General features: G+C 35.2%; 1 protein-coding gene and 1 non-coding gene across 3 annotated transcripts; one reads left to right on the plus strand and one right to left on the minus strand.

The window, feature by feature from the left end:
* Positions 1 to 1115: 1115 nt before the first annotated feature.
* On the minus strand, positions 1116 to 1221 carry LOC141682293 (small nucleolar RNA R71). The gene has a single exon (XR_012559694.1). It is a non-coding gene; the product is annotated as a small nucleolar RNA R71 (small nucleolar RNA).
* Positions 1222 to 17275: 16054 nt separating this feature from the next.
* On the plus strand, positions 17276 to 26370 carry LOC141676526 (uncharacterized). 2 transcript variants are annotated; one of them, XM_074482191.1, is made up of 14 exons: positions 17276 to 18352; positions 18887 to 18968; positions 19420 to 19611; positions 20251 to 20315; positions 20453 to 20612; positions 21094 to 21339; positions 21438 to 21554; positions 21751 to 21936; positions 22013 to 22094; positions 22373 to 23301; positions 23398 to 23893; positions 23995 to 24185; positions 24288 to 24733; positions 26231 to 26370. In XM_074482191.1, exons 1-13 carry the CDS (start codon positions 17373 to 17375, stop codon positions 24705 to 24707), a joined length of 4146 nt encoding a protein of 1381 aa, XP_074338292.1. In that variant the 5' UTR covers positions 17276 to 17372; the 3' UTR covers positions 24708 to 24733; positions 26231 to 26370. The 2 variants fall into 2 exon arrangements, with proteins under 2 accessions (XP_074338292.1, XP_074338291.1); XM_074482190.1 differs by lacking the exon at positions 26231 to 26370 and having other exon boundaries at positions 24288 to 24939.
* Positions 26371 to 26590: the final 220 nt, after the last annotated feature.

The raw sequence follows: 26590 nt of genomic DNA on the forward strand, positions 1-26590 counted from the left end.
AGGTTTAGAACTTGCCATGCTAGCATAGGTTCATGTATAATTATTATGCATGATTCGTAGGTAATTTTAATCATCTTACTTGTCTTATGTAATTATGATAGATAACTTGCACATTAAATCTTTATGTTGTCAAATTCTAGACATATAGGGTCTCAACATAATTGGTGTCTATTCAGCTTCAATCTCTTTTGTGGATGTCTGGTAGTAGGTTATTCGTACAATGACAATTGTCGTTTACTAATTTCGTGTTATCTGATTAGTTGTCATCACCATTGCATGCTAAGGTTGAGAACAATGACTTTGAATGAAGTATTTAATGAAGTTAGAATCCCATGTTTGTCTCGTATAGTTAATTCAACCGTAATTCTTTTAGTTAATATTAATTAGTATAATCTCCAAGTTAAATCAAAACTCAATTTGTTATTATCTTAGCATTGAGCGATAGCCATACCATTGTTGCATAGGTACATAATCTTAATTTAACCAAAAAGAGTCTATGTGGGAATGAACTAGAAAGTATTCTATATTACTTGCGAACGTGTATACTTGCGTGTAATTTTAGCGTGTGTTTTCGCCCTAACAAGTTTTTGGCGCCGCTGCCGGTGACTCGGTGTTAATTTTTAGTTTATGTGCTTGACATCAGTGGTCGTTAAAGTTCACTAACTCGGATTTTTTACTTAGTAGTTACTTAGTCGTGTGTTTCAGGTACTCTAGTTTTTATTGCAATGGGAGAACCAACAGAAAATCTGAAAGCGTTGATGGATTTTTCTCAACCAAAGATCAATGACATTCAATCTAGCATTGTCAGGCCAGCTATCGCAGCTAATAATTTTGAGATCAAGCTTGGCATAATTCAGATGGTACAGAACTCAGTTCAGTTTGGGGGTTCTCCAACGGAAAATCCCAATATGCACATCATTGATTTTATAGAGATTTGCCACACCTTCAGGTTCAATGGTGTGTATGAGGATGCGGTGAAATTGAGACTGTTCTCATTCTCTCTGAGGGATAAAGCTAAGAGCTGGTTATACTCTCTACCAGTTGGTTCTATCACTACTTGGGATGATCTTGCTCAGAAGTTTCTTACTAAATTCTTTCCAATGGCAAAGACAACTACACTCAGGAATGCTCTTACTCAATTTATGCAGCAATCGGGAGAAATTCTATGTGAACTTGGGAGCGCTACAAGGAGATGCTTAGGATGTGTCCTCATCATGGAATTCCTGATTGGATGATCATCAATTGCTTTTATAATGGTTTGGGAGCACAGTCTAGACCCATGCTCGATACAGCATCAGGTAGAGCATTATGGGCAAAGAGCTATGAGAGAGCTTATGCTCTAATTGAGATGATGGCTGAGAATGAATATCAGTATCCAACCCAGAGATTGCCCAGGACAAGGTAGCAGGAGTTCTTAAAGTGGATACAGTTACGGCTATCACTGCTCAGCTAAAGGCATTGTCTATGAAGATCGATTCTCTGGCTAACTATGGAGTTCATTAAAGGACAAGTGTTTGTGAGCTTTGTGTAAGTTCACATGCGACGAAGCAATGCACTATATCTAGTGAATCAGCTCAGTTTGTGAGCAACTTTCAGAGATTGCAGCAACCAATGCCAGACACTTATCATCCTGACAACTGGAATCATCCTAACTTCAGCTGGAGCAACAATCAGAATGCGATGCAACGGCCGTTCCAGCAGTTTGGAAATAAGCAATTCAATCCTCCTGGTTTTCAGCAATAATTTGCACTAAGACAACAACTCCAATTTCAACAACAAACTCATGGAGGTGCAGGGCTATCTTTGAATGAAAAATCTGAACTGGAGGAGTTGAGACTTATGTGCAAACACCAGGCTCTTATATGCCAAAGCCAGGCTATTTCTATCAAGACTCTGGAGAATCAAATAGGGAAAATTGCTAACGCCTTATTGAATCGACCATTAGGAACGCTTCCTAGTGATACAGAAGCCAATCTAAGCAAAAGGGAAGTTAACGAACAGGTGAACGCTATCACCTTGAGGTCCGGAAAGGTCGCAAGCCCCTAATTTTAGCAAGACGAAGAGTCTGAAAATTCTGTCCAGAATGCAGGTGCATCTGCACCTTTGCCAAATCCAGAAAATGAAATTATAGCTGAAAAATGGTGCAGAAGGATGCCGAGGTGGAACCGAAGAAAAAAGCTGTTGAAAACAATCCTCATGAGGGTAATACAGGGGATAACCAGGTTTACCCACCTCCGCCATTTCCTAAAAGGCTTCAAAAGCATAAGCTCAACAAGCAATTTGCCAAGTTTTTGGAAGTTTTCAAGAAGCTGCATATCAACATACCTTTTGCTAAAGCTCTAGAACAGATGCCAAGCTATGTTAAGTTCATGAAGGGTATTCTATCTCGGAAGCTAAAACTTGAGAAGTTGGAAACCGTTGCTCTAACGGAAGAGTGTAGTATTGTGCTGCAACATAAACTATCTCCTAAGCTTAAATATCCAGGAAGCTTCATGATACCTTGCACCATTGGTAATCTGTCCTTCGACAAGTGTTTGTGTGACTTGGGAGCTAGCATCAATCTGATGCTCTTATCTGTCTTCAAGAAACTTGGTTTACCTGATCCAAAACATGTGAACATGTCTTTGCAGTTGGCCGATCAGACCATCACTTATCCACGAGGTATAGTGGAGGATGTCTTGGTCAAGGTGGACAAACTCATCTTCCCTGCTGATTTTGTAATTCTGGATTTTGAGGAAGATAAGAAGATTCCCATCATCTTGGGAAGACCATTCTTGGCTACAGGCCGAACTATGATCGATGTGCAAAAAGGAGAGCTTACGATGAAGGTTCATGATCAGAAGGTCACTTTTAATGTGTTCAAGGCAATAAAGTTACCCACAGATAAAGAGCAGTGCTTTAAAATAAAGCGGGTCGACTCTGACGTGAATTCAGAGCTTGAGCAATTGCCAAACTCAGATACTTTAGAGAGATCCTTAATAGGGGAATCAATTATAGAAGATGAAGAAGGAGCAGAGCAACTGCGGGTTTTGAATGCACCTCCATGGAAGAGGAAGTTGGATATGCCATTTGAAGATCTGGGGTTAGCAGAGCTGGAAATTTTTCAGGAGCGTCTCGAGCCGTCTATTGAAGAAGCTCCCACACTTGAGCTCAACCCACTACCAGATCACTTGAGTTATGCATTTTTAGGTGCACCCCCTGACAAAGGGTTGGAATATATCTATGAAAATCTCAAGGGTGACCGGCCAGTTCCTCCTGTGCTTACAGATGGTCCCTCTCGTGCACCACATACAGTTGATAGGTTTGGTTTTGGTGATGCGCAGTATAGAAGGTGGATTCGGTGTATTGAGGCCATGCATGACATCCACCAACATTTTGTTGAAGATTTGACACACGCTTGTGGTACTGTTTTCCGAGACACTGGTGTCGAGGTTGATTGGCCACCTGATCCTCTGCCCGGAGAGGGTGATCCTCCCGCTAACTAGGTATGCCTAAAATCCTTATTATTACCTTCAATGAGGACATTGAAAATTTTAAGTTTGAGGGTCATAATGTAAGAATGTGTGTGTGTGTATGTATATATAGATTCATATAGATTCATGTTGCATGTTTAGTTGTATTTCATTCATATTTTTGCATGATTGTTCATATAGGACATTTTATTTTTGTTTTTATGTGAGTTCATATAGTTGCATGTGTATGCATATAGCATGATCCCTTAGGTTGAGCTATTTCTGATTGATTGGTTGATGTTGATTTGAGTGTAGTGATGATGAATAGAGGGTTGTTTAAGTCTTAATGAATTGATTTGCATGCCCTAAAAAAAATTTTACGAGCTATTTCTGATTGATTGGTTGATGTTGATTTGAGTATAGTGATGACGAATAGAGGGTTGTTTAAGTCTAAATGAATTGATTTGCATGTCCAGAAATTTTTTTCACAAGTCTTATAGGATTGCTTTTGATCTAGATCATGATCATAGTTGTTTATTTGTTGAGATTTAATCACTTGGTTATATTTAGAATATTTGGTATTCTCTTAATGGAAAAAGAACACTGAATTTTTAAACTGGAGAAAAACTTGGATTTCATTGCTAGTTGTGAATAAGGTTAGGCGTCAAATGGCTAGTAGTCGGCTCATATTTTTATGAGTAGTCTAGAGTTGAATGAGATGGAGCGAAACACACTCACTCAGAAATTGAAAAAAAAGAAAAAAGAAAAGGAAAAAAGAAAAGAAAAGAAAATATAGTATGTATTTTTGCATAATTGTTAAAGGGTGGGCTCTTTAATACTTTGATAGTCTGGGATCCGCTAACCTAACGTTTGCTACATGGGTATTATTGTATAAGTCTTTTGGGACTTCATTCATTGCACGGTCAAATAAGCATCTTTTTTATGTGTTCAATAAAAGCGTGAATCCTTGTATAACTCTAGTAGGAAGGAGGTGTTGTGAGTCATTTTGTGTTTAACATCTATTCTATTTATAAACTTGTGATTGTTTTGATGATAAGATAAGTATGGTTATTGATCTAGTATCGAGAGTATATAGCGTTGCACACAAGCACGTTTTCGGTTTGTGAATTGGTTTGTAGGGTTTATTCGAACTCTTTTTTAATTTGTTGCATTCTTAGAGGTGTTGGCTTATTCATTTGGTTATGGTTATTCTGAGGGGATCGATGGCATTATCATTTAGTTGCATTCACGTAGTTGCATTCATACATTAGGTTTGTTTTATAGTTTTGAGTCTGTTTATGCTTGAGGTCAAGCATCAATTCAAGTTTGGGGGTGTGATAAGTGGATTTTATATCTACTTGGAACGCTTCATTACAGGCTTAAGTTGGTATTTTGGACTCAAGTTATTGGTATTTTTGATGTATTTTTGTGTTTCTGCATTACATGCATTAGTTGGATGAATAAATGAGCTTTTCAAGGAAATATTCTGGAAGGAGGTCAGAATATGAATCCAAGACCATTCTCACGTTGAAGAGCATCTCGATAGCTTCGCGTGGACTATTGGATCATCAAATTCTGACAGACGGAACTCAAGATACAGAAGAAACAAGAAAAATCAGGAAATTCCAGAAGGTCAGAGCGGTCGCGCTATTCTTGGGAGCGGCCGCGCTCATTCAACAGAAACACAGGGCGGCTTCTAAGACGGATTTGCGGGACTCCTAACCTGTTGGGATGGTGTAAAAAGACTCCTAAAAGACGTTTTTTATAACAAGGAGACCAGAGAGAGCAATACGAAGACCTAGAGAGCACAAGACGGCTACGGAGAAGAAGACTTTTGTATTCTTCAATATAGTTGATACTTTGGATGCTTGTTTTCGATTTGTCTTTGAACCCTAGTACTCTTATATTGTTTATTATCATTCTTTGATTGGAACCTATGGTGACGATGAGTTTGGTTATGAACTAATCGTTATCGTGGGGTTATAACGGATTTACTTATAGATTTCAATAGTTAATTTGTTTCAATATCTTGGTGTGTGGTGATTGATTGATATCCTATTATTGGTTGTGCTTATTCGTCTTATGCGCATAGCTAACATATAAGATAGCGTGTTAATCTCTATTGAAGCGACAATGAATACAGAGGTTTAGAACTTGTCATGATAGCATAGGTTCATGTATAATTGTTATGCATGATTCGTAGGTAATTTTAACCATCTTACTTGCCCTATCTAATAACGATTGATAACTTGCGCATTAAACCTTTATGTTGTCAAATTCTATAGATATATAGGGTCTCAACATAATTGGTGTCTATTCAGCTTCTATCTCTTTTGTGGATGTCTGGTAGTAGGTTATTCGTACAACGACAATTGGCGTTTACTAGTTTCGTGTTATCTGATTAGTTGCCATCACCATTGTATGCTAAGATTGAGAACAATGACTTTGAATGAAGTATTTAATGAAGTTAGAATCCCATGTTTGTCTCATATAGTTAATTCAACCGTAATTCTCTTAGTTAATATTAATTAGTATAATCTCTTAGTTAAATCAAAACTCAATTTGTTATTGTCTTAGCATTGAGCGATAGCCATACCATTGTTGCATAAGTGCATAATCTTAAGTTAACCAAAAAGAGTCTATGTGGGAACGAACTAGAAAGTATTATATATTACTTGTGAACGCGTATACTTGCGTGTAATTTTAGCGTGTGTTTTCGCCCTAACACATGAATAGTTTCCACTAGATTGTTTTATTGATTTCTTGGTGTTCAAAGGATCTTTAAGCATAATTAAGGACAATACAAGGTCTCACCATCCAATATTCCGTAATCTCGCGCCTCTCTCTCTTTCTCATTTACTGCTTCACCCACCTCCCTCTCCCTCTCTCTCAATCTATCTATATATCTCTCTCTGTACCTCCATTCCTCTCTTTCATAACCTCACTGTCTCGTTCATCTCTGGTTCATAGTTATGTAACAGTTTCACCAAAAAATACAAAAAATCACAAAATTACAAATCTAATATATGTATGTGTATGTATATGTATATACCAGGTGATTCCCTGAATGTACTTGCTCGACCTTCTCTAATTTTATCCATTATATTTTCGATCAATAAAATGTATGTAGGCGGGGGGAGATGTACTGTATGAGAAATAAATAAAATGGGTGGATAAAATAGACTGAAAGAAAAAACCAGTATATTATAATTTCCATGGCTAGGATTAAGTTTGAATGTAAAATATGTATGGATGAGATGTTGTATATATATGTGTGTGTGTTTGTTTGTTTGTGTGTACACACAAGATGAACTGCGATTATCAATAAGCATTGCGCTTAGGTACTCAAATTTAATTCAAGTTTCAGGTATATGATAGGATTCTTTAAAAGGGATGGGAGGGTTAGACTCCAGTACTATGGGTAATGGAGAGACTACCAAAGGTATCGCATGCAAATGTACTAATTGTACTCAGGAACATGTTAAGTGTGTGTATACCCAAAATGGGACAAATAGCCTGAATGCGGCAAGGGTGATGATCGGGATATGAAGGTGTGGTCATTCTACTAGTAGAAAAGGTTACAGATTTTCGATAAACGGCTGATCATCGTATATCGGTGGCTCCAACAAATGTCCATTTCTTCCATTTGGAATTGTCAAATAATATTGTAGTTAAACCAAAGTGCTTAGTTACCGAGAGTATTGAATCAAATATATTGATACAAATAAATCTGTTATGATTTAAAAAGAAGAGGCATATGTTGCAAAGAGATTATTTCGTAAAATACAATAATATACATAAAAATATAAGTTTACTTTTATATTATCATCTTATTATGGCTAGCTGAGCAATATGGCTCACACTTATTTTCTTAAAAAATGGCACAACACAACAGCTAATCAAGATGCCGATCCACAAGCTTACTGTCAGGAAACGCGTAGGAAACTGACAGCTTTTTTGTAGGTTGTTTGCTACACTATCCCATTTTGGAAGAATGATCTGGTTCAGCTTGAAGTTGTTCATGGTCGGCTTATATATAAGGACTAGCCTATAACCCGTCCGATGCGGATTGCTTCCAACACTCAAATGATTTTTAATAATATATATATGTTTTAAAATTATTTATATTTTAATATATTTTTCAATAGTTGGAAAAAATTGAAGAATATAATTATTTATGATAGTATATGTCTGAATATAATATAATATAATATACTGTGACTGAAAAATAAATAATATAATATAAGATATTGTTGACAGACTCGAATCTTGTAGAAATTGTCTAGAAGATAGGGAATATACAAATGAAGAATATTAAAGCTTAAAAATAATATGCTATTGAGGGGAATTTAAACCCTGAACCCTGTGAGAGAAATTTAGATATTATTATAATAAATAATAATTTATTATTACATCTAACGGTTCTCATTTATTTGAATTATGATCAACGGCTGTTATCTACCGTACCAAACAACTGACCAATAACCAAACATAGGGTGTTCTGCTTATACCAGTATAGTATAGATGACTTTTGTTAAGTGCTTAAAAACAAACGTTTATTTGGTCACCGGTCTAGTCTCATGTAGATTTTATGTCCGTGACATAACTTAATTACTTTAATCATTTTGAAACTGTAATAACTATCATTTTGTGTATCTATGCGCTCTTGTTACTTAATGATTTCGTTTCCAGACACAACCTTTCTCTTCAAGGGTTTCAGGGTTTTGGTCATTTGTCAATTACGAAAGTGAAAATTAAATTAGAATTAGAAAGTAACTAGATAATATAGTAACTTTAGGTCCATTTTACCCTATATGCATAGGGTAACACTCCATAAAAAATCCTCTTATATAGAGAATCGTGAAAAAAATATTATTTAAAAATATAAAATATATAATTTATTTCACTTTTCATCATACATAGTTACAAAATTTAATTACCAAGTTAAAAATCGATTACACAATTTTTTGATTTAAAAAATCATTGAAATTTAATAAAAAAGTTTAAATTGGTTATATAATAGAATCACAGTAAAATCACACTTATTAAAAATTATTTCACTATAGAATTAAATTTAAAATCAATTATTTTATCAAATTTTAATTGTTAAATTTTTTATTATATTAAAAAATAATTAATATTCTAGATTAGCATCAAATTTTATATTTTTTAAAATAAAATTTTGCAATTTGTGATGAGATTCTATAATAAAATCGAAGGTTCTCCACGGTTCTTCACGGTTCTCCATATAAGATGGTTCTCTATTGAGAAAAAGACCTATATTTATATATATATAAAAAATGTTTTATGGTGATTTAAGATAATTTTTTTGTATATCAATTGCGACAACATGCCTTATATTTGTGCTTTATTATTAGAATAATTATATAATTTGAATAACTATTGAATGGAATAAAAAAAATGAAACATGGCATGCCTAATGATTGCGTTAGAAACGAGGCTTGTGACACAGTACTCATTTGTCCAAAATACCTCAAATTTTAGTTTATGACAATTTTTTACGGTATTATTGGATTTGCTCTAAACGTGCCTTGAAATACGAGCACACTTCTCAAATGCCCTTTTAAATCTTATTTCACTTTTAATAATAAAAATTCGTTGTTCATCTTTTCTCACCCTTCGTTCTCATCACACGATAATTATATTTCAAATATTATTATTATTATTATTATTATTATTATTATTATTATGGTTATCATGGGGCATAGATATAATCCTTTTTAATAGAGTTAATATATACGAATTACGTCATAAATTTCTAAGAACACTATTTTATCTAATACTTAAAATACTATATTTGTTGTAAATTGATTGTAATTTGAAAGGCATATGGCATAGCCTATTTGTATATTCGAGGATTTAACTCAACTCAAATAAGAATGTAATAAGTTAATAGTGGATCTATCGTCAGAGAGATCTCACAAAGTAACATCTGTCAAAGGGTTAAGAAATATTATTCATCTACAGACTTGAAGACTTAATTCACTGGAAGAAGCTCAAGAAATTGATCAAACCTCAATGATATAAATCAAGATTGTGGATTTAATCAAGTGACAGAGATCTCGTCAGGGTATCAATTAATTGCAAGGATTTAGTCTGAAGAAAATCAAGAGTATCAAGGTCAAGGCTTGAAGAAACGTCACAAAAGTTAGTCACTCATGAACCAGACAGTACATCGAGTGTCAACATTGAAGTGGTGGAATTGATTCATAATTGACAGTAATTTTCAGAAGATTTTCAGAAGAATGGTTGTTGCTCAAGATTAGTATTAATTCTCTATTAATTAATTAAGTCATATAATTTAATTAAGAAAATAAATTATATCTGCAAAGATTAATTTATTGATTAATTGAATTAATTGATTAATTAATTCAGAATTAATATTAAGGATTTTCAGAATTGTTATTAGATTAAAATCTATTAATAATTCAGTAAGACAATATGATTTGAACTACTATGACAATCGGTATGACAATTGATAGTCATACCGAAAGTCTTGCTAGTTCATTCTGATTGTCTTGCTAGCTATTGGGATTGTCTTGCTAGTTCAAAAGGATAGTCTCACCGAAAGTCCTTCCAGTTCAAATGGATTGTCATGCCAGTTCATTTGATTGTCTTGCCGAAAGTCTTGCTGATTCAACAGGACTGTTTTGTTAAACAACAAAAAACAGCAGAAGATATTCATGCAATTATTCAACAGAATACACAAGTCAAGAACACAGCAGAAACAAAAGCAGATTATTTCATTTTTCATCTGCTTTATTCAAGATCAAAATTCTAGATTGTAAAGTTAAATCCAAACCACTAGAATTATTTATCTTGTTCTTGTGTAACAATCTAGCGGATTAAAATCCCTAGAACTTAATCTCAAATCGCATTTAGCATTTGATCTTTTCATTGCAAAAATAGAAAAAGTTCATGTCGAATTTATTCTAGATTTGTAATAATTGATTTGAGATTAATCCCTTGTAACAGATACCGTTGTTGTAACACCTTTCAAGTTTAATAAAAGTTTTATTTAACTTGAATTTTGTTTCACCTTTTTATTCCGTATTTTATTCGATTAAACGGTATTGTCTGCATTCAAACCCCCTTCTACAAACAAAATGGGACCTAACATAATTTTTAAACATTAAATAGTAAGGCTAGGCTTAGACTTGAAAATATTTGCATTGCATTAAATTCTATGTTACTTGTTTTGGCTATAAATAGCCTTCTTCGGAATGATGGAAAACACACTCAAACAGCTTTCATCTCTCTAGTCTGCTCTCTTTCTCCCTTTCTGCTATATTTACTTTTACAGAGGTTCGATATAATACTGTTATAGCTAGTATTTTACAACACGTTATCAGCACGAAGCTCTGCCGAAACTGAGAAGGTATAATTTTAATTTAAATATGCATATATATGAGTAGACGTGGTTACACTCTCTACATATAATTTATATATATGTGACCGAAGTAGACGTGGTTACACCCTCTACATATAATTTATATATATGTGACTGAAGTAGACGTGGTTACACCCTCTACTAATAATTTAAATATATATGGCCGGAGCACCGCCTATTAAAATTATTTTACGGTACCATTTAATTTTGGGTAATACCAAAATATAGTGGGAACTTTAATTTATAAATTGCATAATTATCGAATAATAACTTTGCCCATAACTAACTTATGCAGGATTGTCCACTTTAATTTATTATTGGTCGGAGATAACCTGCATACGCAGACGTCCGTATGGCGGGTGAAAATCCATTTGTCATTTTATATATAGATTTGTTTATATTATCAATGATAATAATGATATATACATTGATTATTGCATACTTGTTAGCGCACCCGATTAAGTAGGATTTTATGTAATATTTACATTGATGAATTAAAATTTAATAATTTTCGTGTTAATTCAGATTTAGTATGACAAATATTACAAGCTTGTCGTTCGTTTCCTTGGACATTTCTGGCGATAATTATTTATCATGGGTACAAGATGTAAAGTTGCACTTGGGTTCAAAGAAATTAAGTGATACAATAAAGACAGAAAATAAATCCACGGCTGAAGAAAACTTTACCTCCATAATTTTTCTCCGACACCACATGCATGAAGATTTAAATTCTGAGTACTTAAAAGTCGAGGATCCTTTTATTTTATGGGAAAATCTAAAGGATAGGTTCGATCACCAGAAACTAGTTTATCTACCTGCAGCTGAAAATGATTGGGCTAATTTAAGACTTCAGGATTTTAAGAGTGTCCGAGCATATAGCTCTGCTTTGTTCAAAATAAGTTCTAGGCTTATTATGTGTGGTGAGAAAGTTACGGAAAAAATAAAAATCGATAAAACACTATCAACTTTTCACCCCAACAATATCAACTTAGCAGAGATGTACAGGGAGCGCAAATTCACTAAGTTCGGGGATCTTCTATCAACTCTTCTCGTTGCTGAACAGAATCATGAATTGGTGATTAAGAATCATCAATCCCGTCCAAGAGGATCTGCCCCATTACCTGAAGTAAATAACATGTCATTCCAGCAGAATGTACGTGGAAAAGGGTATAGAGATGGACGGAGCCAAGGACGGTACCGTGGACGAGGTCGGAGCCACGGGCATTTTCGTCCATATAACAACTCTGGTCACTGGAAGTGGCAATCTGAATCACAGAGTAAAAGAAAGGCATCACGAGGAGGAAAAACTAAAAATGTTTGCTATAGGTGCGGCATGAATGGGCACTGGACACGTAATTGTCATACCCCAGATCATCTTGTTAAGTTATACCAATCTTCTCAAAAATCAAAAGAGAAAATGGTAGAAACAAATTTCGCCAACAATAACATAGATGATTTCCCGAGAATCACAACTGGAGGAATAAGCATTAATGGTCTGAATGAACCTAACGAAACTCCCATATGGGAGGCTGAAGATTAGTAGTGTGTATTGTGTGCTTTATTTTGTTTGAACTATGTAGTGTGTTATGTTCTTATCAAATAAATTATGTTTTTTAATTATATACAGAATGGATTCTGAAGATATATGCATTGCTGATTGAGGTACAACTCATACGATTCTACAGAACCAAAAGTATTTTACCCAAATAACCAAAACCAAAGCTCAAGTCGGAACGATTTCCGGCGTATCTAATATAATCGAAGGTTTTGGAAAAGCTAATTTCGTCCTACCTAACGGTACCCACATACACATTTCAAATGCATTATATTCTAGTAAGTCTACTAGAAATCTTCTTAGTTTTAAAGATATCCGACTCAACAATTTTCACATCGAAACTACCTCTGAGGCTGATAGAGAATATCTTCTTATTACTTCCGCTAATCCTAGCAACAAGAAAATCTTAGAAAAGTTCCACTCACTTTCCTCAGTATTATATATGATGAAAATTAGAACTATTGAGTCACACAATGTCATTGCTTCCAAACTCATAGATCCAAAATATTTTACACTTTGGCATGAAAGATTAGGTCATCCTGGCGTCTCTATGATGCGTCGTATTATAGAGAATTCTACTGGTCATCCTCTTAAAGATTTTAAAGTTCTTTCAAACAATGACCTTCCATGTTCAGCATGTTCTTTAGGAAAATTGATTACTCGACCATCCCCTACTAAAGTTCAGCTTGAAAGCCCAATTTTTTTAGAAAGGATCCAAGGCGACATATGTGGACCTATACACCCATCATCTGGCCCATTTAGGTATTTCATGGTATTAATCGATGCATCAACTAGATGGTCTCATGTTTGTCTTCTCTCAACTCGTAATGATGCTTTTGCAAAATTACTTGCCCAAATAATCAAATTACGAGCTCAATTCCCAGATCATTGCATCAAGTCAATTCGTTTAGATAATGTCGGCGAATTCACATCCGCAACTTTTGTCGACTATTGCATGTCTGTAGGAATCTCAGTTGAACACCCAGTTCCTCATGTACATACACAAAATGGGTTAGCCGAGTCTTTTATCAAAAGACTCCAACTTATTGCAAGACCGCTGTTGTTGAAAGCAAAACTACCTACATCAATTTGGGGTCACACAATACTTCATGCTGCTAATATTATTAGGATTAGACCAACTTCTTACAACCAACATTCTCCGCTACAACTGGTACTTGGTCAAGTTCCTAATATTTCTCACTTCAAAATTTTTGGATGTGCTGTATATGTACCGATTGCTCCACCACAAAGATCAAAGATGGGAGCTCAAAGAAGAATAGGTATCTACGTTGGTTTTGATTCCACATCTATAATTAGATATCTGGAGCCTCTAACCGGAGACTTATTTACCGCAAGATATGCAGATTGTCATTTTGACGAGTCTATATTTCCTCCCTTAAGGGAGATAAACATTCAAATAAAGTTAATCCTGACATAACATGGAATGCGTCAGAATTATATTTTCTGGATCCACGTACCGGTCAATGCGAACTTGGAGTTAAAAGAATTATTCATATGCAAAATATCGCAAACCAAATGCCTGACGCATTTAACGATTCTAGAAATATAACTAAATCTCATATACATGCAGTAAATACTCCAGCTAGAATAGATATACCAATTCAAAAATCAGATACAAAAGAATTGGTTATAGAATCAAAGCCACGCCTGAAGCGTGGTAGACCGGTCGGTGCAAAAGATGTTGCACCACGAAAAAGAAAAATAAAGAAAATTGCCCCTGAAGTGGCACATGCTCCAGAAAAAGTAAATACCCCTGAAGTGGTATTATCTCCTGAAGAGATTTCAGTCCCTGAAGATACGGGATTAAACAATCATGAAATTTCAATAAATTATGTGCATGATATGAAATTATGGGATCAAAGTAAAGCCATAATTGATGATGTATTTGTGTATTCCGCAGCATTGGATGTAGACATAAATTCTGATCCTGAACCACAAAGTGTGGATGAATGCCGTCGAAGAAAAGACTGGCCAAAATGGAAAGACGCAATCCAAACAGAATTAAATTCACTGCGTAAAAGAGAAGTATTTGGACCTGTTGTCCAAACACCAATCGGTGTGAACCCTGTTGGAAATAAATGGGTATTCGTAAGAAAACGAAATGAAAATAATGAAATTATGAGATATAAAGCCCGACTTGTAGCACAGGGGTTTTCTCAAAGGCCTGGCATTGATTTTCAAGAGACATACTCGCCAGTGATGGATGAAATTACTTTTCGTTTTATATTAGGTATGGCATCTAAAGAAAAATTGTAAACACGTCTTATGGACGTCGTTACTGCATACCTGTACGGTTCACTTGATAGTGAAATTTTTATGAAAATCCCAGAAGGGTTAAAAATGGACGAGTTCAAGAAACCTCATCATATATATTTCATTAAACTTCAACGATCATTTTATGGACTGAAACAATCTGGACGTATGTGGTATAACAGACTTAGTCGTTATTTACAAAAGAATGGGTATATTAGTAATCAAATTTCTCCATGTGTTTTTATCAAAAAATCACAATCTGATTTTGTGATTATTGCTGTATATGTGGATGATTTAAACCTTGTAGGAACAGCTACAGAGGTTGATAAAGTTGTCATATACCTAAAGACATAATTTGAAATGAAAGATTTTGGAAGGACAAAATATTGCCTTGGTATACAAGTCGAGCACTTGTCATCGGGAATTTTCCTCCACCAATCTACATATACAGAAAAGGTTTTGAACAGATTTTACATGGATAAATCTCATCCATTGAATACTTCAATGGTGGTTAGATCTTTAGAGCCTGATAAAGATATATTTCAACCACGAGAAGATGATGAAGAAGTTCTCGGCCCTGAAATCCCATATCTTGGAGCAATTGCTGTACTTATGTATCTTGCAAATAATACAAGGCCAGATATTACATTTGCTGTGAATTTATTGGCTAGATTTAGCTCTGCTCTGATGGACAGGCATTGGAATGTGATCAAGCATATATTTCGTTATCTTCGTGGAACAATTGATTTTGGGTTATTCTTCCCGAAAAACTCAACATCTCAGCTGATTGGTTATGCAGACGCTGGATATTTGTCAGATCCTCATTTTGGCAAATCACAAACTGGATATGTGTTTACATATTGCGGTACAGCCATTTCCTGAAAATCTACGAAGCAAACTACAGTGACAACCTCAACAAATCACTCAGAACTCATTGCGATTCATGAAACCAGTAGAGAATGTGTTTGGTTGCGGTCTATCATCAAGAATATTCAGGAATCATGTGGATTACAAGACATCACTAGAAGTCCTACCGTTATGTTTGAGGATAACACCGCATGCATTGATCAACTCAAGGAAGGATATATCAAAGGAGACAGAACGAAGCACCTTTCACCAAAATTCTTCTACACTCATGAACTTCAAAAGAATGGTGAAATTGATGTGACAACCTTGCTGATTTATTCACGAAATCATTACCGAATTCAACATTTGGGAAGTTACGGCATAACATTAGAATGCGTCGACTCAAGGATTTGTTACAACAAAACTTCGGAGAATGATTAGTTTTTTCCGAGGGGAGATTGTACTCTTTTTCCTTCGTCAAAGTTTTTATCCCATGGGGTTTTTCTTTGACAAGGTTTTAACGAGGCAGTCTATGAGCCATTTTAAAATAACAATCAAAGGGGAGTGTTGTAAATTGATTGTAATTTTCAAACATTAAATAGTAAGGCTAGGTTTAGACTTGAAAATATTTGCATTGCATTAAATTCTATGTTACTTGTTTTGGCTATAAATAGCCTTCTTCGGAATGATGGAAAACACACTCAAGCAGCTTTCATCTCTGTAGTCTGCTCTCTATCTCCCTTTCTGCTATATTTACTTTTACAGAGGTTCGATATAATACTGTTATAGCTAGTATTTTACAGCAATATTTTATATAATACTTATAAAACAGCTACAAGGACACTCTTGTACCTTTGAACTATTGAAAAACACCTTCAATTATGAGCTCAATCTGTCCCCAAAAATATTGTAAAAATACAAAATTACATGATTTTACATCACACTCATAATCTATTAGTTTATTTTAGCCAGCCCAAACCAACGCAATTCAAATAAGCTCTAACCGACTCAACTCGATGAAATTTGTTCCAAACTTTGATCGAATAAAATTAAAATAAATAGGTTGGGTTAGGATTTACCGCGCAACCCCCAACCGGCACCCTTAATTGTAAGTATGTTATGTTTCCGGAATTTTACATGAAGAAAATAAAATTATTAAATTTAAAAGAAAATAAAACTAACTCCCAATGTGTGCCCTTGGACACATAATAAACACTAACTCCCATGGTGCATTTTGATTGATCATCTAACAACTCCACCAATAAAAATGCACCAAACTCATCAAATTTAGTGTTTAAATTAAAATAGAAATTTAGAACTAATCTAAGCCATTAGATCTACATAATATAATGGTTCCCCTAAATCACACCACCCAACTACCCTACTCCCTCACACACTCAATTTCAGTTTTTCCCCTCCGTTTTTAATTTGATATCTCCCGTCAAACTGTAATTTTTTTTAAAATCTGATTTCACTGTATTTTTCTATATCTCTCAACGATCGATTTGCATACCATATATGTTATATTTCGAATTAATTTTAAAAAGAAAATTATTTGATTTCTAATTTCCATTCTAAATTGGTTTTTATTAGAGTAGACTCTGTAATCATTATTTGTCAAACAAAATTGGGATGGAACTTTACATTTAACCTCACCCAAATTAAACTCCAAATGTATAGTGTTAATTTTGGGTGATCCGATTCATATTTGTATAGCTTCCACCGAACGATTCACGAATTTTAAACGTCCATATCCATTTTCCCGCCTGAAATACAACACAAATATGAACAATCTCTCTCCCTCTCAAACCACCTAACCAAACCAATCACCACCATGGCCACCACCACGAAACCACCGCCACTCACTGCCACCGACATAATCAACCTCGCCCAGACCCACCCCCACACCCACCCTCTCCCACCTTACCTCCTCTCTCCCTCCTCTCACCAAACCCTAATCTCTCTCCTCAACTCTCTCCCTTACTCTCAAATCTCTCTCTACACTTCCTCTCTCCTCTCTCTCATCTCTCTCTCCCAATCTCTCTTATCTCTCCTCCCCTCTCTCCTCTTCTCCTACACTTCTCTCTTTCTCTCCCACTCTCTCCCCCGCGATCGCACCTCTTTCTCCACCTTCCATCTCTTCCTGCCTCATCTAGACAACGTCCCTGTACCCGAACTAATTAAATTATCGGAACTTATTGTATCGAGTTTATCGAAAATTAACGAGCCTGATGATGCTCAGGTTCTCGAAATTTTGCCTAATAGTCTTGATTTAATTTTTAAGTCGAGTGAGAGGAGAAATGTTGAATTGATAATTGATAGGGTGATTTTGAGTGATTGGAGTAAGGTTGTGTTGGTTGAGATTGTTTCGGTTGTTTACGAGTTTAGGTTTTTGAGCAAGGAGAGGTGTAGGGAGTTTGTAGATAAGGTGTTTGATGAAATGAGGAATGTCGAGTTGCAGGATTTGCCGTCGTTGGTTTATCAGTTGTTGGTTTTGGCGTCAAAGGGGTTTTGTAAAAGAGAGTTGATCGAGGGGATTTTGGTGTTTTTCGGGTGTAAATTGGGGGGAAAAGGGAGTTCGATAATTAGGCAGGTTGAGGGGACTGTGTTGTTACATGTGAATTTTGCGGTTAAACAGGATCCTTCGCTTGGGCAGGAATTGATTGGGATTTTGAGGGGTGATGTTCGGGTGTTTAATTATTTTGTGGTGGCGGTTTTGTTGTCTGTGGCTAGGATACGGAGGTTTAATGACTCTGCAATGGCGATATTGAAAGCAACGTTGGCGAATGCTTACAAGGATTGCAAGTTTGTAGAGTTAATATTAACTACACCTTATGAGCATTGTTTAATATCCCTTATTTTTATGGCATCGTATTTGTTGTGCTAGTACAAGGAATTGGATTTTCATGACAGCATGCTAGTTAATTTTGATTACGGATGAGTGATATACTCATGGAAACAAGTTATGTTGATATATTATTCAAGCATTGATCATAGACAGTAGGATAGTGTGTTTAACTTCTCTTCCATAAAGATAGCTATGACAATTTTGTACACCTACCATTAGCACTAAGCTGATTCAGCTCGAGTTTAAACTAATCAAGTCCACAAGACGAAAAGAAAATTTTTCAGTTTTGAAACAAAGCTGCTTTGAGGTCAAACATCGAGGGAATTTTTGGTTTTATTATGGAACACAAAATTGTAATTTTGTACAATATAATTGTATGAAATGTCAAGTACGAGCTAGCTTTGTAGTCTATCAGTATGATTAAACATGGTGGACTTTTTTTTTGGGCATCACATATAATAAACATTTTACTTTAATGCTTTATGATATTTGTGTTTCAGGGTTTGTAAATGGCTTCCGACTGATTTAAAGGAAGAGTTTCTGCAGATTGCTCTGGTCTTAGAGACGGCTATCATGCGAGCTGTAAGTGCCCTTCACTCTCCTTCCTGCATTTACTCTATTGGACTGGACATATACCCAGGGAAGAAGTTGAACTGTAATACAGAAGTAGTATCTATGACCTTATTCCCTGAATCTTCTAGACCTTCTTGATGATTGAATACTTGAATTAGATGTGCTGTAATGTCTTATACTTTATAACCATCTAACTGATAGAAGTTTGCTTGTTGAAAGAAATAATATATATATGAGAACAAGGTAGAGACAATTAAAAAGATGTCATAAACGATTACATTTTTAATATAAATATTCTCCATTGTATATTTGGTTGAAGAAATTACTTTTGGAATCTCCGTTGTATACATGTGGGTTTGATAGAATTACTTCTGGAAGAGAGGACTTTATCTCATCATGGACCTATTAACCTTGTAGTTTTCATTTTCTTTACATTTAAATTTTGATCGAATTGTTGTAGGTCAAAGAAAGCAATTATGGGAGAGAGCACATTGTTCCTAGCATTGTAAGGTTTGGTTTTGTATTGCTTGAATCAGTGGATGAGGGAGGCCAGAAAGGGCTCTGCAAGTCCCACGGTCTGATGGGTTCTCAGAAAGTAGGTATGCAGATGCTGAGATGTTTATTTGAAGTTCATGATATGGCGAGAAATGAGGTTAGTATGCCATAATTTTCAGAATGATATATTTCGTGCATTTTTCATATTTTCTTGTTTCCGCGTTGTGCATCGTTCCAAAATCCAAATCGAGATAGATGTTTATTAAGCTGTTTCGGCACCAAGTTCCCGTCATGTGCGTTTTTTGTTCTGTATCACCTATAAAAGTATCACTGATTTTTCACAGCAGAGGTTTCCATGTCCTTTATATGACTTAATAGTTAAGAGGCATTTGAAAAAATTATTTACAAATGCTAGTTTTCTGATTGCTACGTTATTCTGCCTGCTAATCACCCATCTAAAAAAGGATATTTACACAAGATACTTATATGTTCATTATCTTGGCCGGATTTATGCGTGATGGCTAAGAAAACAGGCAGAATCATTATTTCTTGCTAATTCGTTTTACTGAGAACTGTTATCTGGATAATGCATTAATTTAAAAAATTTAAAACAAGTAAACATGATCGGAAATACATATTGGATCATATCTTCATTGACAGCTTGTTATCGAATTATGATGACTTTCCTCTATCAATATATTGAATGGCCGAAACACCAACTGTAACAATCATTTCCAATTCAAGTGTTCTTTTCTTTTTCTTTCCAAAAATCATTGACATATTATGCCTTTTGCAGATCATTGAACAATGTAAATTCCGCATTCTTTCGGCAAAGCCAGATCAGAGTTTGGCCATTATAAGGTGTGTTTTTATGTCATTGAGTAGCTTTGATTTTGTTTTTTGTAATCTGATAAAAAAAACTGACTTTTTCTATGTATGACTTTAGTTTAAATTTTTGAGTTTATCTGGAACTTAAAATTTAATTACATTTCTGGCAGATTATTATGTTGTCTGGTCCGGTGCAATCCGTATCCGATGTTAGAATATGTTTCACATCTAAAGGAGTTGCTGGATTACTTTACTTTTATGAATGGAACGGTTGCGATCCATCTCGTTGCTGCTCTAATTCCTCTTGTCAGAATCAGTCGTGACCTTATGGTATGCACTTCCTGAAAAAAGAGTAACACTTGACTTATTACATTTTGTTTGAAAAATAATAATTGAATCAACGGTGAAGGGAGTTAAAAGATGGTTTAAATTAGTATTTTAAGCAATGTGCTCGTTTAATATGAATCCAATGTTTTATCAAGTAAAAAAGCCCGTGAACATCTTTTTTTATCTTTCCTTTTTACCATATTGGACTATAATCACATCTGTTTTGTTAGTTTAAAAGGTTTCTAGTTAATAAAAAGACCTGAGTGAATCAGAGATAGAGAAAGGCAGAAAGCCAAGTTTTTCTTAATTAGCTGCTTCTGCTTGAAAGTGTGAAGTAAAAGACCCAAAATTTCAACTAGTTTTTCCCTAAAATTTTCCTTAGCTAAGTTTTCTGAATAATTAGTTTTTTAAGTGTATTAATCATTTGTGAGTAGTCAATGCCAAAAGTCGAGAGGTTTATTTTCTTCTGCGAAAATTGATGTAGGATTACACCATATTAGTTGTGCGCAAGGCTATGTTTAGACGTGAAAATTCAGTTATTGAAGCTGCAACTACTGCCATTATGAAACTGATATTAGCAGAAAAGAAAGCTAAAAAGAATGTCATAAATTCTTTTGAAGAATCATCAAGCCAAGCCAGCTGCAGTCAGCAAGCTGAGGTACCGTATGGCATCGGTGTCGGTCTTTTCCACGAGTTTAACGGTTTGCTGCAGAGATGCCTTTTTCGGCAGGTGTTTGTGAAAGCTTTTCTTTCATTCTACTTTCTCCTCTTATCCTTTTTATAATGTCACAGTAATGTTTCTAATACTGGCTGCATTATTTTTTCAAGGCAAAAGTTAAAGAGATCATATACGATGGCTTTGTGGAGCTCATTTTGGTGGACCCGTCAATTTCAGGGTCTGTTTTTGATTTTTTGTTGCCCCACTTTCTACAGTTTTACAAAGAGGTAAATACTACATACAGGCTCATAACTATTAATATTTACCTGGATCTTAAATATAAGTCTGTTATGCCGTCCTTTCATATTAAACACATTATATGGTCTGCTGTGTGGCTCTTGTACCATGCAGTGGTACTTACCATGATGACATCTACACATTGTTTTCACTTATCTTCACAATTATAATTGATTTCTATTTCAGGATGCAGAAATTCAACTTAAGATTAACCAGTGCGTTAAATTGGAGAATGGAAAAATTTGCATACAAGAGCCTCTTGATTGCCTTTTGTCTTGCGTTTCCTGGATTCTTGTAATGCAGCCACTTGGTAAATCTGATCCTTCAGATGCACGACACTCTTTTGGTTTCTCCCTTACACAAGAGAATGAGGTATTGTCTTGTAAATTCCAGTTACTAAAGTAATTTTAGTACCTCGTTCTTTATTAATTGTTTGGAATCATTCTAGGCAGGAAGGAACATGTCTGGAGAGTCATTCTCAAGTGCTTTATCGAAGATTCGGAACTTTTTTAGAACTGCGAATTTTGAAGGTTGGTCAGTAATATGTGTTTTTTGCATTATTGAGATCACCGAAAAGTTTGAGCAATGTAGCTTTTACAGACATATACTTTCCCAATCTCAGTACTTGTCAACACTTTTCATTTCTAAAATGCAAATATTAGTGGAGTATTCTTCTTCCTCAGTCTCAAAGAACTTTTCAACTTTCTGATCAGGCATACCTGTTATCTAGTTAGATCTCAAATAATCGTAATTCCATAATATGAGAGCTTTTCTAAATAAATTGTACTTTTTTTTGTGAATTAAGCAGAATTACTTGGACAAATCCAGGATGCAGCTTCTGCACAAGTAAAAGAAGAAAAGAAATATTGTGCTTGGATTTTATCTGGAATTCTTGAGGTAGTGGTTAATATCATTACCACTGAATTTGAGAAAGCAACTGATATCAAGAAACTAGATTTAGAAAAAGAACTTCTTGAGCATGCTGATGTTTATGCATCTTTAGAAAGATATTTTTCTAGTGGAACCGGTAATAAGAGGGGAATTGTTAAATCTACTGCTACTCAAATACCTGATAAGCCTGAATCAAGCAGAACAAATTTTTTCAAAGAAAAAACTCTTTTGGCAACTACGAGTATCAGTCATCTTTTTCAAATAGCGCTGGGGATGTACAGAAGTGGCTCTAATAGTACTGCAACTTCCCAGAATCATAGCCAGTCATCCTCTAGGAACCCATCAATTCAATGCTTCAAGTTGTTATTGTTTGCCCTGAATGCTTCTCTTAGACTAATAAAGTCTTTCTCAGCAGCTGGAAAAGATGATAAGCTGAAAATTTTAGTTTATGGGGAAATGAAATTACTTGGTTCACCAATATTGAAAGCTATATGGTTCCTCAAGTTGAGTCCAAATAATGTGGCAGATCATAAAAATGAAACTAAGGGGAGGAAAGACACTGAAGACAGAAACGAACTTTTTCATTTGGCACTAGTTTGCTTGAAGGAATTAATAACAACATATCTGCAGTGCCCAGAGCAAGAAGGCATTATTGCGGAATTAGTGTTGCAAGCGACACTTGAGAATGGACCCAATGATGTTTCAAATGTTGATTTAATAGATGAATGCGAAGTAAACAATCAAACTGATGATCAAACTGAAAGAAGTATATACATGTTCATCAAGTTGATCATTAAGCCGATATTCTCTAAGCTTCTTTCTGCTTCATCTTTTCAAGAAATCGAGGTAAATTATTAATTCCCTTTATTAAAATTGTGCTCACAGTCCTGTGAACTTCTTTTGCTTTGTATATGTCACCTGAAGTGCAATTATATTGATCAGATTCTCTGTGATATAACAATGAGCATCGGTACCAAGTTGTCCGGGGAAAGGAGGAGGTCTCTTGGAGACTGGGCACTACATATATGCAAAAGCTGTGATGTGAAAAATCCCAAGATTGCCAAAAGTGTTTTTACTCTTGTATTTTCATTAAGTCCATCTCCAAATGATTTAGTTGTTGCTGAAGATGTGGCTAAAGAGTTGTTAAAAGTAATGGATACTAGCAGCCCATTAACGAAGTCGGAAACATACCCTCTGATACAACACTCTACTGAAACTGCAGTAGTTTCTTCTGTGCTATATATGATTGAACCAATTGTTGTTGACATGGACTGGTTTGCCACTAAATTGAAATCTTACTTGGCAGCTAATCAAAAGGGCATTATGCTTGATGAGAACGATAGACAGGCACCTGCGCTGGCACTGGAAGAGATCTTTTACATGACAGCTGAAGCCATAGTGAAAGTTGTATCTCCTTTTCTCTCGATGAGCCTCAAGGGTATGGTTGTTTAAACTATTGTTAATTGTTTACACTGAAATCTGCTAATCCTCTTTACACTATAATCTTATGTTTATTCTGATCATTAAATATAATAACAGATCCCCAAGCAGAGCATTTAATAAGAGTGGCTACAAGGTTTTACAAGAATTTAGCCCGAATATCAAAGCTTCAAATTGCTCCCAAGGGTTGTAAACCAGTGTTACCCAGCCATAGTTACCAAAAGCTTGTGGAAGTAACTTGCAAGCATTTAACTGCCCCCTTGTATAGATTTGTTGAAGTAATGCAACAGGTATATAAGGCAGGGACTCTTTGTAATTTTACTAAAATTAATATGATCAGCATAAACAGCTTATGCTTATGTTGTATAATGTTTCGGTGTTTCCAAATTCAGCAAGAGAGTGCAAGGAAAGGAATACTGAACAAGATCAAAAGGGAAAACAGATGCATCCCGGAATTGATATTCCAGATCGAGGACTACGAGAAGTATCTCATTCTTCTCACCAAGGCAACCAAAATCAATTTGTTAAGGCATGCGAAGCGTAGCACTTCTAGAGATTTCAGAATAATACAATCAAATGAAGAAGGCACCGAAGACCAACTCAATGAGAATAATGATGATTCTGCAGCAGAAGCAGCTGAAGATGACAACGCAACCGAGGAGCCTGGAGACGAAGGACATGAACCGGAAGAGCTGGGATTGCCTGTGGCAGATGATTCTGTCTCTGATGATGAAAATGGGCAGTCCTTTCCAAGTGCAAAGAGAGCAAAGACTACTAATAGAATTGTTCAGGATTCAGATGACGAAGCATAGGAAAATTGAAGAAATTGAATGGCCAGGTTAGTCTGACAACTAGAATTGCATATTAGAAGCTTATGGTCCACCTCACCTAAGGTAACACCTAGTGCGGAAAGTGTATATAAAGGTGTCTTCAAAAACATTGAAATATTGAATTGATAATGGCTATGATACATAGGTAAGCCTTGTGTTATTTCTTACTGATAATGGCTATGATAATTGATCCATAAGTAAGCCTTTCTTATTTCCTACTGGCTCAATATGCTAACAAGCATGGAAATGGAATGCACGTTCTTATATGCATTATCTATGTGTGTGCTCTGTGTAGATTGTTCTTTTTTATGTTTTAGTCTCGCATTTCCAATTGTTTGTTCTATCATTAGGTAAACCTCGTGTAAAGGGTTTTGTTCTCTTCCTGTGAGACATTCCAGTAACTATATGATATGCAGTCACGGGGTCAATGATTGTTTTCATATAATTCGGAATCTTGGCTTGATTTTGGGCTTTTGTGAAACCGTAGGGGTGGCAACTTTCACATGTCAAAATCATAATGCATTCTGTTATCTGATATCTTAGAAATTTGACTTATAAATTGTGTTGGTGCTAAGTTCAGTAGTCACCCTATGTAGTTCGGTTTAGACCTGTGTAGCTGAGTTAATACAAATATACATGTTCTAGTCGTGTTCAAAAGCTCTGGATTAAAGAGATAATACCGGTTGCACTAGCGAACGTTTGACATGCCAAGACTTGTACTGGGGAACTATAGTACAGCTAATAATGACTGCCTTGCTGGAGACATTGAAATTCTTATGGACAACTTTCTTAATGTAGTATTTATAACTACACCGCTACAGGCTGGCGGCTCCCAGTATTGTCCTGTATTGTTAAGTATTTTGCTTATATGTAAAAGCCAGTATAATGAATTAATTATTAGCACACAGTCCAGGTTAAATATGAGGTGCGTCATAACCAAAACTGATGCTCCAGGCTCCAGCTAAGAACAAACCAATCTTGCCCTTTATCTCCTCGTTGTGAACTTAGATGTACATAGTAATATACTACATGTGAACGGTGTTTACTTGTGACTAGGGAGTTGAGTGACAGGTTTCGATAGTATATGGTGACCATAGCAGCGTGTACAAGAGAATGGATTTTAGTTTTTCTTTCCAGTTTCCTTTGGCATTTTGAGTCTTCTTTTGTGTTATATAGTGCCTTTTGTGAAGCATTATGCAATGGTATTTTCTCAGAGTGCTTCATGTAAGGGATATGAGTATTGATATTGTTCAGTAATCCTAGCAGAACTATGATTTACTTGATGTTAAAAATCTCTCATGGTTCTCCGATCTCCGCCTTCTTTGTTTAGTTCGACCGATAATAACTGAATGAAAAATTTGACAGATAGAGCTATAGCTTGTGTTTTCTATTGTATATAAATTTTGAAATATTGATATTAAATGCAATTATTGTTGATAGTTGTGAGGAACTGCTCTATGATAGATGATGAACTGCATTTTAAATGCTAATATTTCCACCTGTAGGTGCTTTATGTATTGTAAAAGCTGGTAGATTAAAACGCACCATACGGCTATACATGTCTGGGCAGGCATCTCAGAAGATATTTTGCAGAAGGATAAAATAATCAAAATGTATATATTTTTTAGTTCAACTTCTAAATTTGAATTGCTTGTATTGTCAAAATCTCGAAACTAAAACGTTTCAAATAAAAGAAAGCTTCTTGAAGGTTAGAAATTGATATTTTGGTTGAATGAGATATGTTCAGAATTGCTACATTATCTTCATATATCACTTATGATGTAACAAACTTGGAGTTTTGCTTAAATGTAGATAACTATGAAGCATAACAAAGCATAATGGACGATTTTTGAAACCAGTAGGAT

The sequence above is a fragment of the Apium graveolens genome, chromosome 8, assembly GCF_009905375.1.
Source record: "Apium graveolens cultivar Ventura chromosome 8, ASM990537v1, whole genome shotgun sequence".
NCBI classification, from domain to species: domain Eukaryota; kingdom Viridiplantae; phylum Streptophyta; class Magnoliopsida; order Apiales; family Apiaceae; genus Apium; species Apium graveolens.